Raw genomic sequence first — 19,149 nt, 5'->3', positions numbered from 1 at the left:
ATCCTAATGGGCTTTTTGCTGTGGGAAGTGCCCTCCTGGGAGCAGGGCTGGCCCCAAAGAGATAGGGATGGTGCTGGTGGCAAGGGATAGCCTGGTGCAGGCTCTGCACATGGATGTCCTCGGAGCTGGGAAGGTGAAAAGTGCCTTTTCATGGGAGGCTCCATAATCCCATCACAGCAGAGAGCACATGGATGTGTGCTGCTCTTGGCCAACTCACCTGCCAAAAACATCCTGCCCAAGGCCCTGGGAGAGATGAGACAGGACCATGAGACAGGGTCCAGCCTTGCTCTGTGCATCCAATTCCAGGACCCAGTTCCAGACATGGAGAAGAAAATAGAAATGCTGCAAGTAACATCTGTCAGTGCTGGATCACACATCACACAGATGGGAGATGCTCAGCGTGAAGCTGTGCTGGTATCTCCCATACCTATGGAGATACACTCCCATACTCCGTACCTCTATGGAGATATAAGCCTGCACTTGAGACCTTCATCAACTCTTGATGGACACAGCCTGGGCTCCTCCATCCCCAGTCCCTTGGCAGGTCAACCAAGCCAGGAGGGATGATAATGGGAGCGAGATGCGGGATCGCAGCACTCACCCCCGTCCCTCTGCACGCTAATCGGAACAAAATGTTCTTCCATTGTTCACACAGAGCGTTGGTTTCCAACTATGGCAAATATTTAGGAAAACACAATTGAGTCATAAATGTGATTTACAATTTGGAGCACCCTGTATGTTACTACAAGCCCTGCAATTCGTCTGGGTTTGAAAAAGACCCAAGGAACAGAAAGGACTTTCCCAATATCTGGCCAAGAGCATTAACATCTTGCAGACGCACTGCAGCTCCAAGTGATGGGCACTGTATTCCCAGTGTCAGCCACCAGCCATCACTCCCAGAATACTGGCTCATCGATGGGAAAGTCGGGCACACACCAGGACCTCACATACTTCGGACCGTCCTGCTCCCTCCAGCCATCCTGAGCTGGATCCACCAGAGATGAAGCAGCTGGAAAAGAAAAGCAACCCCAGACCAAGAGGGAGCCCAAATATACCCTTGGGCACGCTGGAGAAGGGAAGGGTGAGTGGTGCTTTCACAGCCTGGGATCACCAGGACTGTGATCAGACACTTGGAGACACCACCAGACACTCCTCAAACACGAGTAAATGCCAGGACACCCAGGACTCACCTTATTTACCACCCATCGTCTTGGTCTCGTGGGAGCTGGCATCAGGGCAGGCACTGCAGGACTGCACCCAGGGCCTGGCTGCCCTCCTGGGGCTGTTGCTCTTGTCCAACACTTTTAATGCTGGACTCAAAAATGAGTGAAGCTCCTGCCGGTTATTCAAAGCTGTTTGCTTTCATCCCTTGCCAGAAATATGCCCATTTGGTTCAGGCAGGCAAAACTGGGGGAGAAACGTGTAAAATGGCATTTCTGTGCCCTCACCCACAGCCTGTGCTGCCCCAGGCCAGTGCCAGTTACTGGTTCCTTTGCTTTTCCCAGTTTGGACCCGTATTTCTTTCAAAACCACATTCAGATGCTTTTGGCACATCTCACATGGGAGGGGATGGGACCTGAGGACAGAGATGTGGCCACCACCACTGCCTGTTGGTCCCTGCGAGGTTGGTGGCCCCTGCCTGGCACACAGCAGTGCTTTCCCCTTGTACATGGCTTGGGCTCAGTTTGCTCTGGAAGGGTGAAAGCCTCATTGTAAGCTTTCCGGCCACTGGAATTCCTCCCCTGGGTGCCAAGGGGAATGTCTGCAAAAGCCCAGAAGGAAAAGCCTGGAAAGCTCCTTTCTGCGCTTCTCCCTGCCCTCTCCTGCCTGCTGCGTGCTGTGCAGACTGCAGTGCTGGACCATGCCCATGGGATGCTCGACTCCTCCCGGATCACAGCTGCTCAGACACTTCCAGCTCCCCAGACAGGCGGATTTCAGCCCTGGGGCCAACAACAAAAAAGCCCCAGTTGTACAAATCCCAGGTTAAGCAAACAGGAAGGTGCAGCCCAGGCCAAGCCCTGTTCAAACAAGCCCTGTTCAGAGGTGGTGGGGCTGGCAGCAGATGTGTTGATTCCTGCCTCCTTCCCTACCTGGAGACCCGGGAGCATCGGCAGCACTGGGACACCGGACAGGGCGGCCGCACAGGGCTGTGCTTGTCCTCAGGGCTGAGTCACAGAGCCCACATGGTAGCTCCAGCAAGGAGCTATTTTGGGTTCCTCAGTAAACCTGTGGCTTTCTGCAGGCGAGCCTGATACAAAGAGGTTTCATGCATGGCTTTGATCTCTTTTTAACCCTTGCAAGAAGAACCATGTGCAGCAGGAGGTGCTAACAAGGAATGGATTATGATAAACCACCCCAGGCACTTGCTGGCTGTTTCAGACACCAGCCATGTCAAGCTCTCACTTCCCTCCCATCACTGTGATTTGGGCTCACCAAGTAAAACCCATGTGGTGGGACAATTTGGGGTGATTTTAAACACAGATGAGGGGAGACTCCAAACAGGAGGGACAAGGGAAATACAGGGTGAGGTGATCCCAGGGTGTTTGGGTCAGGAAAAGCAACACCAACACCTACCCCAAACTAACTGTGATGTTTGTTCACCTTTCTCCTGAAATCTATTGCTGATGGTTTCTGGAGCAGCCTGGCAATAGAAGTCAGTCACCAGGCAAGGCTGTGATGAGAAGGATGAACAAAAAGAGAGAGGAGAAAAATCAGAGCACAACAGCAGGTTGGCTGGGAGCCTTCTGTAAAATATGTGTAAGCAAGGGTATGGGTAAAAAATACAGAGAGAGGCAAGAGATATTGTTTGTAAGGGAGCTGCTGCTCTCCCTCTTCCCCAGCTGGTCCCTCTTGACCTTGCTCATCCTCCTCCATCAGTCCCGCATGGGGTATGGCCAATTCCTGTCTTCATAGAACTTCTTCAGGCCCTTGAGGTTGACAGGGGGGAAGTAAGGGCCGATCCTCTTCCGAATCCACCACTTCCCCTCGCTGGCATGCTTTCCCCCAGGTTGGCTGAATTTGTATTTAAAGTGTTCCCCTCGGATCCACCTGCAGAGAGACAAAGCACAGCCTCATCAGGAGGGAATGGCAATGCTGCTGAGTGAAGGTGGAAAGGCATCGGTCCATATTTACAGGCCCTGGCAGTGGAGGTTTTGAGTCTTTCCAGAGATGGATGGAGAAATGAGCTTGCTGGTGCTCAGCCTGTCTGGCTCCTGCATCCTGGTGCTCCATTCGTCCATCCTTGGGATGCTCACATTCAGAAGCAGCAATGCTGCCATCCCTGATGGAGTGAGGCAGTGGGGAGCTTTCGTGCTCCTCTTAGAATCCCAGACTGATTTGAGGTGGAAGGGACCTTAAAGTTCAGCCAGCTCCAACCCCTGCCACAGGCAGGGACACCTTCCACTGGAGCAGCTTGCTCCAAGCCCGTGTCCAACCTGGCCTTGAACGCTGCAAGGGATGGGGCAGCCACAGCTTCTCTGGGCACCCTGTGCCAGTGCCTCAGCACCCTCACAGGAATACAATTTAATAATGATGCACCAGGCAGAAGAGCTTTAACACCCCCTGTGCACTCCCACCACCACCAGCAGCTCCATACATCTCTCTACAACCAAGTTTGAAAGAAAAACAGCAGGAAAATTGTTGCCTAAGAGCAACTATGGAGAGTTTCTGCCCGAGACGCTTCTAGGTACAGAGCTCAACTCCAGCCCCAGCATCCCTCAGCCCCAGCCCACGGCTGCTCCTTCTGCTCCACAGCTTATTAGCAGAGCTACGAGCGCATCTGTTTTCTGGCTGCCCTGGGAGCTGCCAGAAAAGGAGCTTTGCAAACAGTGCAGAAAGAAGCATTCATCAGTGTCGCCAAACACATTCGGAGCCTGACCGTGCCGCTCGGTTCGGTCCCGCTTGATGTAGGGCATGCTGACAAGAGAAGGAGTAACACCCCGGTGCTCCAGCGATGTGGTCCCTGTTTGCAGAGTGCATCGCTGCCTTTGCTGGCTAAGTTCATAAAATAAGCCACAAAATAAAAATGTCAAAGTCATGTCAATGCTCATTTAAACCTGCTTTGCTTCACTACTAAAATACAAACCCTGCTACTGAGCAGGGCACGGCGCTCCCGCAGCTGCTCGCTGCACCTCGGGCAGCCATAAAGTTCCTTCCTACCGCTAAAATAATTAGGGATGACTCCTGTATATTTGCCATTAGTGCTCACCTTCGGAACGCTGCCACTCCAATGGGAGACTGGAGACAACAGATTAAAAGGTCTGCTGTCATCATCACATCTCGACATCTCAATTTAGATCTTGCTGGGTACCCAGATGGGCCATACAGGAGCGATTCTCCTAACACAGCACATGAACACGGAGCTGTTCCTCACGCCCATCACTTGCTGCTGCCTTTCAGCATCCCACAGTAAATCTGTTTTCTGATTGTCTCCTGGCTGGAACAAAAGCAGGAAAAATATCCCCGTGCTTCCCCCTCTGCTGAGGATAAAGGGGTGGATCCAAGGAAGGCCAGATTAAAGCATCTGGAGCTGCACAGGGATGGCTCTAATTTAAACAACGGGTTACGGCTGAGTGCTGAGGGAAGAGTGGGGATGGAGATGTCCCCCAGTTCCATACCGCTCCACAGCAGAGCCTCCTGGGCCACCCCAGCATTCCCCCTTCCTGCCTGCTGATAGGAGCTGCAGGGAGGCAGGATACCAGCCCCCAAATACAGGAAGGTCAATGGGAAAAGGCAGAGGTGATGCCTTAGCCCTGGCTGGGGCTCAGGGTGCACAAACCTGCATCTCATCACCATAAATGCTGCCCTGCAGCTGCTAGCTTCATTACAGCCGGGGCTGCTTCTGCACCTTCTCTCCCTCCTCCTTGCTGAGGCTGCTCAAAGTCAAACGGGGGCTGAAGTGTTGCTCCCACAGTGTTTACTTCACAGGAGCACAAAATTTCCTGTTAATAATTAGACATTACAGAGCAGCAACATTCCCGTGGGCCTGGGTTGCCTCCAGGCTCCTGCCCGGGATGGCTGGAGATTTCCAAGCTGCTTCCTTGCTTTCTTGAATTCAAAATACCACATCCACCTCCCCAGAAAGCTTCAGGGGCTGATTTTATGTCAGTTCCTCTCCTGCTCGACGCCTCCCTCTGCCTCCCACACTGGGGATTTTGGGGTTTTTCTTCACTAAGCAACTGCAGAGCATCTACCAAGCTGGACCCATCTCCATGTATACCCATGATGTGGGGATAACGGAGTGCCCCATGCAGAAGGAGCTATCTGCAAACCCCATCAGGCAGAATTCCCATTTTCTAGATGGGGATGCAGAGCAGAGAGAGCAGTTGACTTATCCAAGCAGACCTGGGATACCTCAGGAGATGTCAGGTCTCTGCACCAGACACAGAAGCGCCTTCTCCCCAACCTCAAGGACTGTCCTATAACCCCTCTGGAATGAAAATTTCCTTGTCCCTTTCGAACAGGCTTTGCCCACATTAAATAATACCTATCATCTGATTTGGTATGATTTTTCCCATATGTTCTCTGCCTATTAAAACGCTCATTATCAAAGGGGTTGACATGTAAAACTAGAACCGTGTGAGCATTAAAGCAACCACATGCAACTGAAGATGCATTTTTGTGGCATAAAGTTTGCCCTTCTATCTGACTACGTTTCAAACCCTTCTGTTCAGAGCCTAAAAAAGAATCTGAAGAGTCCCCCCCCAAACCCCCAACTTCTAAATTCAGCCACAGTCTTGTCCCAACCACAATCACTCCGCTTCCCCCAGCACGCCCCATCTGAGCCATGATCTGCTGTGTTGAGATGCATGGTCCACATTAGGATGACAAGATCCATGGAGGAGGAACCTGCACAGCTCTGTGGGCTGTGGAGCTTGTAAACTCCACGCTGCGCTCTTCCAGGAGCTGAACCACTCACCCAGTGATGAGTTATAAAGCTCTGGAACACAACCTCAGGGCTCCTGCACGGCCAGGACTTCTCTGGAATCCAGGACACAAGACTTGAAGGTTTCTGGGAAATGGAGGTACCAAAGAGCCCTCACACAGCTACAGCAACCAAAGTGTGGAGAAACTGCAATGGAAATACCTCTGTGCAGCAGAATACCTCTTAGCATCAGAATCTGGATGATGACAGCAGCATCTGGACCCTGCGCTATCCATCCTCTCCATTCGTCCCATGGTTAGTGGGAGAAACATGGAAAACCTGGAACCTTTCCTTGCAAGAGTCGAGTATGCAAAAGCTGCAGAGTTTAATACTCACCAGAGCCTCTCATTTCAGGGCTCACAGAGTTTACAAGCATCACTTGGAACCCTGGACAGCTTGTAACTCAGGTGAGATGCTCGCATGCAGTCACCTCCATCCCAAGATACCACTACAAGCTACAGCTCACCTTATCAGCAATTGCTTGTGTTTTGTGCAACTCTGTGGCTCACACAAAGACCTTCTGGCTGATGGAAGAGATCCAGAGGTCCCTGAGCCCCCTCTGATGCAGGAGACCGCCAGCATGCATGAACCATACTTGCTGCTCTGGAGATCTGGGAACATCCTCAAGAAGGTCATGAAGAAGTTATCTGACTTCATCTACATCAAAAGGAGTCTAATGCACATGGGTCACTCATGCTGGAAGAAGGATGGGCAAGACTCCTGTTTCAGAGGAGACAGACAAAGGTCAGGAAGGACAATCCTGGCTGTAAGCAGTTTCCCAAGGTTTATGGAGCAAACACAACCGGCAGCTCCTCCTGGCTCCCTGGGAAGCACCAGAACCAGCTACCACAGCCAGGCAGGAAATGGCTCAGGAGAAGAGTTAGGCTGAACGGGGTCAGATCCCTGTGGAAACACGCAAGGGATAAATAATCATTTGAGAAGCCAGAATCAATCCTAGAATGGTTTGGGGTGAAGGTACCTTAAAGCTCATCCAGTTCCAACCCCTGCCATGGCCCGCGACACCTTCCAGCAAAGCAGTTTGCTCCAAGCCCCATCCAACCTGGCCTTGAACTGCCAAGGATGGGGCAGCCACAGCTTCTCTGAGTAACCTGTGCCCAGAATCAAGATACGGTCAGATAAAGCAAGTGAAGACATTTCTCTGCTATGACCACAAGAGGACAAGGGACAGAAAGGCCCCTTTTGCAGCTTCTGAGCCCAGTGGAGGTGCTGGCAGAGTGACAGCACTGATGCCCATGTAGATAGCTGGAAGAGAGAGGACAGAACCACAGAGATGCCCAGAAGGACCCCACCACCCCACATGGAATATCAGGACCCGTCTGCAACCACCCTTCTGGACAAGCACTCTCTCCATCACCACCCACATCGGGCATCGCCACCACGGCCTCAGGGAGGGCAGAAAGGCTAAAAATAAAAAGCCTTATTTTTTACATCAATATCTCCATCCCCCAGATGCCCAGTAGCAGCTGCACTGCAGCACTTTCAACATTCGATCATATATCAGCCTCTTATGACATCTTCCAACTGGACGTGTTAGAAATTAGCAGCAAGACTGGAGTTGGTGGGATGCAGGGCTAAATCTCCCAGACAGCTGTAATTAGTTCCAGAGGGTGCAGCTGTCTCCATGCAACAGCTGAGGGCTTCGAGGGAAAAAACCAGAGCCCATGGTTTCTGTTAGAATTAATGGCCTGACAGGCCAAGGCGGGCTGGGAGAGGGAAGAAAGAAACCAAAACACGGGGCGGCTCTTCCATTTTTAGGGGCTTTTTTTGTTGCTCTTGAGGTTCCCCACTCCATTGTAAATCAGGGAGCAAGGGGCAGTGGAAAGTACAAATTCATTACAGTAACAGAGCCTCCATCATCGGCTTTCTTGCTTCTTCGAGCCCTGTTAGTAGGAGGGATCATAAATTCATCTTGGCCCAAGTTTGCAGAATAAGGGCAGTTTTATGGGTTGTTTTTCAATGCTGCTGAGTTCTCTTTCTCCAAGGCTCCTGCGAGGTCTGGGCCTGCAGAGCCAGAGCATCCCATGGGCAGTTTCTCCTCAAAACTCTCCTGGGAGAGGGCAAAGTGGGGGTTTTCCCCCATGGACAGGTTAGGAAGGGAGGCTGGAGGCTGGGGCTACACTGAGGGCAGAGCAAACTTTGGTTTCACTGAAATCAGGTGTGATGGGGATGCAGTTGATGCTCCCAATGTAGCCAAGGCAGGAGCTGCCCTCGCCAAAGAAGATGCTCCCACAGCCACGGGACAATCTAAACTTCCCCTCACTCAGCTTGAGCTTGTTACCTCTTGTCCTGTCACTTACTACGTGAGAGAAGAGAGCAGCCACCTCCTGGCTCCATCCTCCTTTCATTCAGGTAGCTGTAGATGAGCTCTGCCATCCCTGACAATGCTGAAACACCAAGGTTGTTTTTAACCAAAAGAAAATCCCTCAAACTTTCATTTCATTCTGATAATATCAGACATTACAATGTTGATGATAAATTAAAGATATTCTTTTAAATTACAGTATAGAGGGAAAGAAGCAGCAAACTGCAATAAAACATTTCACCGTGATGAAACCCACTGCGAATGTGTTTCTACCTTTTCACCTCTGAGGATCCTGTCACCTCCCAGCACAGGTTCATGGCTCATCCCCTGTGGACCACATGGGGACATGGAGGGAGACTTGTCTGAACTGCCACAGGGTCAGAGGAGGCACTTGGGATTCAGTCAAACCCAAGTTCAAACCCTGAAGGACTCACACCCCTATGGATGCTCCTAAACACCGCTCCTGTCTCCCTGAAAGACATTTTGGGAGATCTTGCAGAACAGAAATGCCATTTCCACCTACACCCCAGTGATGCCCGTATCTTCCAACAATCCCATGCTCCCTGCTGCTACAACAGCTCAGGATTACCTTCACCCTTTCGGGGTGTCCAAGGCAGCAGCCCCCAAAGTGCCTTCTACACCGCGCAAATGCAAAGCCCTTTCCATGGCTAGGGCTGTGTCTCCAGAGCAACCACAGGGAAGCCCCTATACCTTCTGCCAGGGTCCACAGTGACTTACATGGCCTGAAAATCCAGTCCAGGTATAAAGCCCAGCAGCTGCGACACAAATGGGCAATAAATGGGCAACCAAATGAAGAAAGGACACCAAACGCTGTATTCTTCTTGTGTTCCTGCAGCCAGGTAGCATCAAATGGGAAATGCTGCCTCCATAAATAACACCACCACTACAAATCCAGGTCTTCAGATCCATGCTGGGGCCTTTTTCAACAAAGTGCTACTATAATTGGAATAAAAGTCCTTAAGTGAACATGATTTAATATCAGAGACACCGAACACTTCAGGTCAAAAATAACAAACTGGGGTTTCTTTTTACCTCCTCCTGTAGGCAAAAACCTGATTTTTGTTTTCTTTTATTGTTGCAGTCTGCTTCCATGACGGTGTGTTAAACACTTATGAATTTCTCAGCCAAAGCCCTACCGTTCAGATTTACGAGGGCTGGTGTTTTATGAACTATCCGCTGCCCAAGCATATTTGGTAAATCCACATTCCACAAACATCACTGTGCTTGAAGTAAAGCTTCACACTCAGCTAGGCTGAGTGCTCAACAATACCCTCATTTTTAATCAGTCACCTGTTTCTCATTTTAAGTTTATCACACTTGAAAAAATACTATAATTTCTGGAGTTGTAAAGAAACCTACAAACTTTGGTCTCCGAAATTTCATTTCGAAGGCATTAACTCATTCTGAAAGTCCCTTGGCTATTGAAGGTGTAGAGTTTCCATTAACAGAATAAACTCCGTGGAGTATGGAGTGTAATGTTCTTATGGAAAACAGTCCCTTGCCCTAATTATTTAGTCTAGCAGGGAATGAAAATAATTAAGTCTCAAAATTCCCTTTTGAGTGAAGGGGGGGTGGAATATGGTAGGAAAATTAGGCTTTTTTCAACCCAGCTACTGAAGGGAGCTGAGCTGCGGTGGGCACAATCAGAGACTCAGAATCACGGAGTGGTTTGGGCTGAAGGGACCTTAAAGCTCCTCCAGCTCCAACCCCAACACCTTCCACCGGAGCAGCTTGCTCCAAGCCCCTGTGTCCAACCTGGCCTTGAACACTGCCAGGGATGGGGCAGCCACAGCTTCTCTGGGCACCCTGTGCCAGCGCCTCAGCACCCTCACAGGGAAGAGCTTCTGCCTAAGACCTAATCCTTCTATTAATCTAATTCTATTCATCTAAACCTGTCAGAATTGGGATGAGGCACAACAACAGGGATGACCAAAGAAATGCAAATAGTAACAGGCATCAGATGGGAGATCCCAGTGCAGGATCCAACCCAGACCCCAGCCCAAGGCAGGATGAGCACCCCCCGTGTTTCCAGCCCTCACCTTCACCCCCGGGTGCAATCCCGGTGGTGCCAGTGTTCCAGGTGTTGGGATTTGGCCCAAACTGTGAGCCACAACCTGGGATGCAGAGTGAAAGGGGGTGTTGGATGTTGGCCTGAGCCCAAATAAGCATTTGTAAATTGTTATTTTTATTTTACACTACCCAAAAATACCCCAGACCCATGAAAAACTTCGAAAGCAAAGTTAATGCCAGAGCAAAGGCAGCTGCCACATAAACCCAGCGCTGGATCCTGATCTTTTCCTACTATAAACTAGCTGCTAAGGAGTGAAAACAGAGGCTGGGCTTTGGTTAAACCGAGGTAACACATGAATTGAGACCCTGTTCCACAAAATCTATAGCCCCGTGTGCTCAACTGCATCCACGCTGCTGCGTAATTACTCACTGGACCTGCCTGTGTTCCTCTGAATGCTCTGCAATTCTCTTCTATAAAAGCTAACAAAGTTAAAGGTTTGCTTTAAATTCCTGAACATTTCATTTCCTCACCTGTTAGAGACTACAATAACACCCCCCCCCCACCCATCTGGAGCAATGCAGTGTTATCCCAGCCACGTCCCACTTCATTATTTTCATTTTAAAACGAGTTCTTGTGTTCAACTACTTCATTTGCCTTTTTATTAACATCACTGATGCCAGATGCAGAGATGCAGCCTGTCTATGGTAAAGCCTTGCAAGGCAAGATGTGATATACATTAATTCATCCTTAATCTGTTATGGTGTCTTATTTTTAGCTTCAGACATGGTGAATACCAACATTTTTTGGCACTGGGGGATACGTGAGAATAAACAGGCCTGGGATTATCAAATGCTTCTGTCGCTCCATGAACCACAAGAGCTGTTTATTGCCAGCAGCCACCAGATGGTCCTGGCTTGTGGCTGCTGACATAAGGTGACACCTACTTCAAACTGGTGACTTGGTGTCTAAAGGTCCTAAGTCCTGCTAAAATCCCAGGGTCAGCCAGCACTCATCTTTCTTCCAGTTATTGTTAATAAAAGAGATCAATGCAAAGGAACATCCTGCAGTGAATGCCACTCAGTGAATTTCTGGCACTGAACCTTGAGGACATGAGGGAAGTTTGGTGAGACTCACGTAATAAATCCACCTGAGATGGAGGCAATGCAATACAGGTTGCATGCAAACCATCCCAGAGGAAGCGCCTTGGTAAAAGGTGGAAGTTTTTGGTGTCTTAGCTGGCAAAGGAGTCTCTCCTCAGCAGGTCTGGGGGATGTGCTGTGCTAAAGCTGAAAAACATCAGCAGGGTTCAAGAGGAAGTTCATTTCACGGTGCTGTGAACCTTCCTCCCTGTTTGCAGTGCATCCTAAGAGCCTCAAATGGAAAATATTAGCAAGAGCCTAATATTACTTGAGTTGATCCAAAATTCCCTTAAAATGTTTTCTCAGCTAAAAATAAATTCTTCAACAAAATAGAGACTTTTGTGAGAAATTTCTTTTTGTTAAAAACATTCAGTTTTTCATCTGTGCCTTTCACTTGCTGATGTTTGCTTTGTCTCCTCACTAAAAACACAAACACTTCCAAGACAAGTGTCCACAAAAACAATCATTTCTGCAGGACTGCTTTGTCTTTGAACTACCTCAGTAGGCCAGTAGAACTGGGGCTCACAAAGTGATCATGGCAAAAAATCTAAGGCCTTTGGGCAGGAAACCACTTCAGTGGTCATGATTCCTGTCCAAGAGAAGCAACGCTGAGCCCTTCACAGACCCGCTTTGGAACAAGCTCAGCCATGGTCCTTGTGTCCCCACTGGGAAGGTATTAAGGTGCTGAGAGCACCAGCTCTTCATGGTGTCCTCATATAAACTCCACTCTTGAAAGACCATGTGGGTACCACCAAATACAGACCCCAATCTATCAACAGAAACCATGTGTGCACAGCCAAGACAGGAACACCACTGAGCCCAGGTACCTCCAGGTCCTTGATGAAACCCAAAGCTTACCGTGGAGGTGCTCTGCCTGCAAAGGGGTTCGTTGCCATCAAGGACAAGGTTTCCTCTTCCTGGGCCAGCAGCTTCCCAGCCAAGTGAATGATCCATTCATTCTGCTCATAGGTCTTGGGGAAAGAATAGGAAACATAAATGTTAGGTGCTGCTGGGCTTGTTGTGTAGTGTTATTAGTACTGAAGAATTCTGCGTGGTCTCTGGGGAGAGATTACAACTGATTCAGGTAGCAAACAATGTGCTGCAGGGAACAGATCCCACGGGATCCAACACCCTGAGGTCTACACCAAGACTTTCTGTCATCTGCAGGGAGCAGGGAGAGCTTCACTGAGCTTGTCTCATCTGGAAATTGTTCCCAAGGGTATGGACACAACCGAGGGTGTGCAAATCACAAAGCTGAATGAGCTGTTTGTTAGCTGAGCTGGGATGGCTACGTGCACTTTTCCAGTCTCCCCAGGCTGCAAAGCAGCATCCTTCATCCTCCAAGCATCCCCAAAGGAATTCACTTCACAGCTGAGGGACCCAAGAGTGTGCCCATGGCCAAGCGATCACAGCTCTGCTCATGACGGAGACCAGATAACAGTCAGGGATTCATCTCCCCCCTCACTCAGCCCAGTGACCTCTGCTCAAGGCGTGATGCCTGGGTGGGTATTTCTGCCCCTCTGCATCATTCCTGTGCCAGGGAGAAGCCTACAACTGCTGCTGCCAGGAAAACATAGAGCATCACTGGTCCAGGGGACATGCAGCACACATACAGCCCCTCCTGGGCAAGGGGCACCCACCACCCCTGGTTGTCCCCAACACCCATCAGCTGTGGCTCCTCCAGACCTCGCACCACAAATCAATTTGTGACTTCACACATCTCTAACATGGTTGGAGCATTCTTGCCAATTCTGCACCCCAAATACTTGATTTAAATCATTTCTTTTGGCAGCAAGCCCCACAGAGGACAGTAATGGCATGTTCTGAAATGCCAATCCATACACTGTTTTAAATAGGTTGCTTTCCCTGTTGCGTTACCCAAGAGAAAACAGAAGAAAGTGACTTCTCTATTCCCAGTTCCTCTCTCCTCTTTATTTCCTTGCATCTCTCTGTCCTCCTGACACCCCATGCCTGTGCCTTACCCTCCACCACACAGCCACTGAAGAGAAGCAGCTCGGCTCTTGGGAACCACAGAGGCAGAACCTGACTGCATTTCCCTCCCTGCAGGAATCCATGCATCTCATGCTGCTGCTGAAGTTCCATAAAAAGCATTTCCCTTTCTGATGACTTTCTGCGCCTTCTGCTTCCACTGTGATTCTATTTTCCTCCTTTTCTCATGTGTACCCAAATGGATTTTTGAATGCAAGCAGTAGGGGACACTGTGGGAAAGCGAAACCCAGCAGCTGTACCTGCAGGACTGTGACTAAGGCAGAGCACGAAGGCAAAATTACTCTGCAAAGCTTCTCTAATGGCAAAGTTTGTTATTCCCATTGCTAAGGGAAGCAGGAGAGAAACCCCAGAGATGGAGAACATCAAACGCTGGTGGGAAGGCGCATCAAGCAGCGGCTCTACCTCACAGGGCTCCTGATCTGTGCTCATCACAATTGAGAGGAAAACCACAGTTATTTAAGACAACAACACTGTAAAAAAGATTTCTCTCCCCTTCGGCCTGCTTCCATCCTGCCTCACTGCGTGGCTCATTCCAGCATCACCACGGATGGGTGCTGGAGTCAGGGATGTTCCCCACCACCAGCCCCGTGCTTGCTCTGCCCACCCCAAAGCCCCATTTACCCTCTGGTGCATCCCTCTGTCCACCAGCATCCTGTGCCGCCCTGTCTCCCATCTCCTGGTGCAGAAGAGGTGGCGGTGGCTCTCAAGGAGGGACAGGGCAACCTCAGTCCCTGTGGGACTGAGGTCACCATGGCCCCAACACAGAGATCCAGGAGGGAAAACATGGTGGGTCCTGGAGCCAGGAGCTTGGCATCATGTGAGATGTTAAACATTAACCTTGCAAATCTGGCAGGGATGCTGCAGCCTTGGCCATGTCATCATGGGACAACTCACACCAAAACACCCACTGTGCCAAGCAACTCTATACCTCTTGAGAGCTCCATGATGCCCGAGATGCTTATTTCAGGCCAGGCTTTAGAACGGATGCTGGCACATGGGGAGTCCTTTCCAAGAGGTGAAACAGCAACTGCAGATGGCCAAGTATCTCGGGTCAGATCCTCAGCATTTAGTGCCTCCCTTGATATTCCTTTTTAAAGTGCTCTGTATGATTTTAAGCTCTATCTGTAGGAAGGCCTGGGAGGTGTGAGCGTACCTTTGTGCACGCTGGGGACAAGAGAAGAACAGAAAGAGAAATCAACAGACTCCCATAGAGCTTTACAGAGGACCCCAAATCTTCAAAGCCTGATTCGAGAGCAGGAGGGTCTGCAGTGGTGGGACTGACTCCCTGGCTCACACAGTCTCCAAATCATTAATTAGCAGCTCCATGTGCCCCAGAGTTGGACTTCTGGTTTGTAAAGTGTTTTGCTTGTAAAATTTACAGCATGTCTGGCCCCAGCAAAGTCTGTGGTGAGAAATATCTACCCGGAGCAGCCCCCGCACTCCCCCCAGCACCAAGGCTCAGATACCGCACACCACTGATGCTCAGAGTAGGAACAACCGTGCTGTTTAACTCATCACTCTGTAAAGGGATACGGTGGCAAAGGGAGAGAAAAAAAAGCCCAGGAGATCTGGGCTGTGTCCAGGGAAGCATCACACCACAGAGCGGGAGGGTGACGGCTCCTCTGTCCGTGGATCCAGGGAGACCCAGACCTGAACACCATCTGCAGAGTGGCAATGGTCAGGATGGGAGGGATTCCCTGGTACTGACATTCTGCCATCTCTGAGTGTGCCAAACAAGAGAGTCATAGCTTGAATCATCCAGTGGATTAGCAGTAATAACAACAAAAGCCAGGACAGATGCACACATTGCATCTATCTACACATACCGTGCGTATCAGGGTCATCTTTAGGCTTTGGATCTTCAAAGAGCACAAAGAGAAGCAGCTGGGACTGACTCTGCACCAGTGACACGAGTCCCCAGGCTGCTCTGATTCCATCAAGATATGGGCATAGGCCAAGGCTCCAACATATACCTCCTGCCCTCCAAAACATGAGCTGCACGAGTCACTGTTGAGCCTGAGCAGAGCATCCCTGGGGAGGTGCAGCCCCCTCAAAAGGAGGGCCATGCCCCCCTCCTTCATCTTTTGAGTTTTCTTTCTGTTTTAGCATAGAAAGTAACTAGGGAACCCTAAAAACACAAAAAACCATCATCAACCCAATGAAAATGCATGAGAAAGGACCTTCACTACCAAGCCAAAGCCTTTCCATGTTCACAGACAGTCCATGCAGATCCCCAGGAATGCAACAGGCACAGTCCTCCAGCAAACCAGATCATCTCCAACTCTCCTTACAACTGGTACCAGCACTCAAGACCCCCCAAAATCAGGCTTTAGGTACAACACAGCAGACTAACAAAGAGGACCTGGGACTAGGTGTTAAAACACCACGAGCTTTTATTTCTTGACAGGCTTTCCCTGCCACTCTCACTGCCTACACTGCTTTGGGATGGGGTTTCCTCCTCCTTACCCACACATAGCGCAGCATGAGGGGCTGAGCATCCCTGCACACTGGAAGCCACACTACTCTCAGACTTCTCCTTAGCTGTTGATGTTCTCTGACACTTTACCAGTGTATAAGCACATTCTCACCTTGAATACATTAACTTCTATACAGTAGCATTTAATAACTTCACACAATTTAAACCCCAATCACTGCTAAGTCAGGCAGCAGCGAGGAGCTGGGGCAAAGCAGCCGCAGCAGTGACGGAACTGCAGAGATAACAAAGCAGAAGAGAACATAATCATCACCAAAAATCCATATAAAACCCACCCGGCGCTACAGGGAACATGTTCCCAACTGGAATAATAATAGTAAGAACCCCTTTCCTCTAGCTTTAATTGGTCATTTAATGAAAAAGGACTGTGGATTAGTGTGGCATTTTATTGAATCTCAGTCCTGGCACAGGCGCACGGGAGGAGGGAAGTATGAGATGCACATGTGGAAACAGCTGGAAACTTGGCAAGGGAGCCCAGCATTATTATTTCACATGGTTGGGAGCCCTGCACCGTTTCACCTCGGCGTCGGTGAGTGAGGGCGGATGACAGAGGGGAAGGGGAGGTTTATGTTTCCTGTGCTGTGTCATAAGGAGCATTTTGCATCACAGCCTGGAAAGCCATAACTCCACCATCCTGGATATTTTCACTCAATATTCCCATTGCTGTTTACACTGCTGTAGTTAAGCACCTTCAACTGTTGCTGTTTAGGGAGTCTGAGCTATCAGCTGGAGAAATAACCCATGTCCCACAGAACAGAAGGTATAACTAATGCATCCCTTTGCTTTCTTACAATATTCCAGCTCACTGCTGTTTGTGACCATCCTGCTTCCCAAATGACTTAACCAAGGAAGGTCAAAGGCTACACCAAGGGCATCCCTTCTCATTATCCCCGATAACCACATCCCATTCTTTCTATTAGTTTCCCAAAGAGGCAAGCTGTTTCCCTGCAGGTATAGCATTTCAGCAGGGGCAGTTTCTCAAGCCTCACTAAAAGCCATCCCTTAGCTTGTCCTATTGGAAAATGCCTGGGAAAGCAGCAGATCCCTGGAGGCAGAGGGTGCAGTGAGAGCACAACAGGTCCAGCTGAGGAATAAAAGGCTGTGTGAGAGAAGGGAGCAAGACTTTGGGAACTAGCTCTTAGATCTTGCCTATACAGGGAAATCACACACCTGGCATAGCTCCCGTATCACCTCTGCTTTGGAAAGAAAAGTCACTTTGTTCCAGAATGGAGTCTAGACAGGGAGATACAATAGCCACTGTAGACAAGAATCATTCCCTGCATAGACAAGGTCTCACTGTATTTATACAGCCCGTGGCACGATAGGCTATCGGTCTTATTTGGGTTTCTGGGCACTTCCATCACAATATGACTCTTAAAGGTGAGCCCCATGACCCAGCCTGCAGGCTGTCCAAATGCAGCCTGGAGGTTTGGAATGATTCATACTCACAGGGAGACAACTCATGATGGCTAAAAGAGGAAAATCAAATCCTTCCATGCTGAACGTGGACCAAACTGGATGAATGCTGCAATGGAAAGTGGAAGTGAACAGAGGCCTGTATTTTTTGAAGGGGGAAGAAAGGAAATGTAAAAGGCTGAGCTTAGTACACTGCGCAGGAGGTTTAGGTTTTATTACGTTACACACACCTCCTCCTCCATTCTGCTGCCGGTAAGCACCTTCTGGCTGGAAAACCAAGGTAACAGAGGCTTGAATCAAGCATTTTACAAAAGTATTAATCTACCTTCTCTACAAACAGGGGTACTTTTTCTCAGCTCTTCCAGTTCACATCACGGTGATAACGTGAAGTCTCCATCACAGCTATCTCCGTTACCAACCAAGGGAGATCCTCAGAGCATCAATCCCGTTGCTGAAGTTTCTCTCTTCTCTTAGGGAGGCAGTTGAAGTTTATAAATAAGCTTACTTACATGTTGTATCTGAAAAACACACGTTGCTTCTCAGTGCCTCACAAATACTGCCTGGTGGTGGGTTTGCTGATGGTTTGTGTAGGACACAGTGACCTGGGCCACTGGTCTGACACACAGAGACCTTTGGAGCAGCTTCAAAGTACAATGCAACAAGACACTGGGCTTTAAGAAACGATATGAAGATGGCATTAGCTTTGTTATTTTCTGAGCTATTTGGTAAGCACCAAGAATGAGCCTTTGCTTTGACCAGCTGTAGTCCCCTAACAGAGTAAATAACCTTCATGCCACAGTAAGGAAGGGAAAAGCCTTCCCTTTGATTTTTCTTTATTCAGAGCACTGAAGGTTTTACACTGCTGCCCACTGGTGAGGAACAAATCTGCGGTAGGATAAACAAGTGGCTTTTGTAAAGTCCAGGCCATCCCACTACCAGGAAAAGTGACCAACGCGAAGCCCCAAAACTATGAGCAGTATTTTGTTTTGTGGCTGCTGTTTATTAACGATGCCGAATCCACCCACAGCCTGCCAGAAGTTGTAACACTTCTTGTGCCAGCAGCAAAGCGTAGCTCAGTTCTGGGTTGTGACGGCTGGGCTCCTACAAATGCCCACCAGAAACGAGGTATCAATTACAGGAGTGCTGTCATCAGCAGCTGGAGGACAGACATTGCCTATCATGGCACCAGGTTTGCCTTTCCACATTGTGCTCATCTCATGATGCACGCTCAGCCCAAGAGGCTTCCATGGAGCCCATGGGCATCCCCACTCACCCCTCTGTGTCTGTTCAGACCTTCAGCAGTTTCACTGCCCTTCTCTGGACCTGCTCCAGCAATAGCATTCATTAAGTGTGAATTGGGTGGAATCAGACCTTGGTTTAAACTCCTTTGACAGAAGTCATTGATCTGGAGTGACCAGCCTCAGCAACAAGCACCTGAACATCAGCTTCTGACTGATAGACACATTACTTCCGTTGAGAGCACCCTGCACAGAGGAGTCCAGGTTATCAGCTGGGTGATGGAGCAAAGGGGTCCCATCCGAGGCGGCTGCTGGGAAACAACTGAAAAGGGCCACACAGATATCCACAGGCTGCTGCTGGTTTGTGGGAGTTTTTCCCCTTCTACAGACGGGAAGAAGCAACACAGACATGTTTCTGGACGGGTTCTGTCCCTGCCAGGACTAAATGAAGGGCTTCAATTCAGAGCTACAGCACCCTCGGGATGTCGAGACATAGGGAACAAAGAGGGGATTTAGGGAACAAGTGAAAAGGCATATTATATTTAGATAATAAAATTAACATGAGGAAAATTGT

General features: G+C 49.4%; 1 protein-coding gene across 3 annotated transcripts in view; it reads right to left on the bottom strand.

Annotated features, from left to right (window-relative positions):
- Nucleotides 1-2,725: 2,725 nt before the first annotated feature.
- LMF1 (lipase maturation factor 1) overlaps nt 2,726-19,149 on the bottom strand; it is a 175,298-nt gene continuing 158,874 nt past the window's right edge. For all 3 annotated transcript variants that reach the window (XM_061473468.1, XM_061473467.1, XM_061473469.1), the window contains 2 exons: nt 12,276-12,388; nt 2,726-3,048 (listed from right to left, as the gene is read on the bottom strand). In XM_061473468.1, coding sequence (XP_061329452.1) covers nt 2,874-3,048; nt 12,276-12,388 — 288 coding nt within the window. In that variant the 3' untranslated portion in view covers nt 2,726-2,873. The remainder of the gene's footprint in view (nt 3,049-12,275; nt 12,389-19,149) is intronic.

Source organism: Pezoporus flaviventris, unplaced genomic scaffold, assembly GCF_033815535.1.
Source record: "Pezoporus flaviventris isolate CSIRO_AGI_PZ_B2104156 unplaced genomic scaffold, CSIRO_AGI_Pfla_v1 ptg000078l, whole genome shotgun sequence".
NCBI classification, from domain to species: domain Eukaryota; kingdom Metazoa; phylum Chordata; class Aves; order Psittaciformes; family Psittacidae; genus Pezoporus; species Pezoporus flaviventris.
The sequence above is the reverse complement of the archived record's forward strand: the minus strand, read 5'-3'. Positions and strand labels throughout refer to the sequence as shown.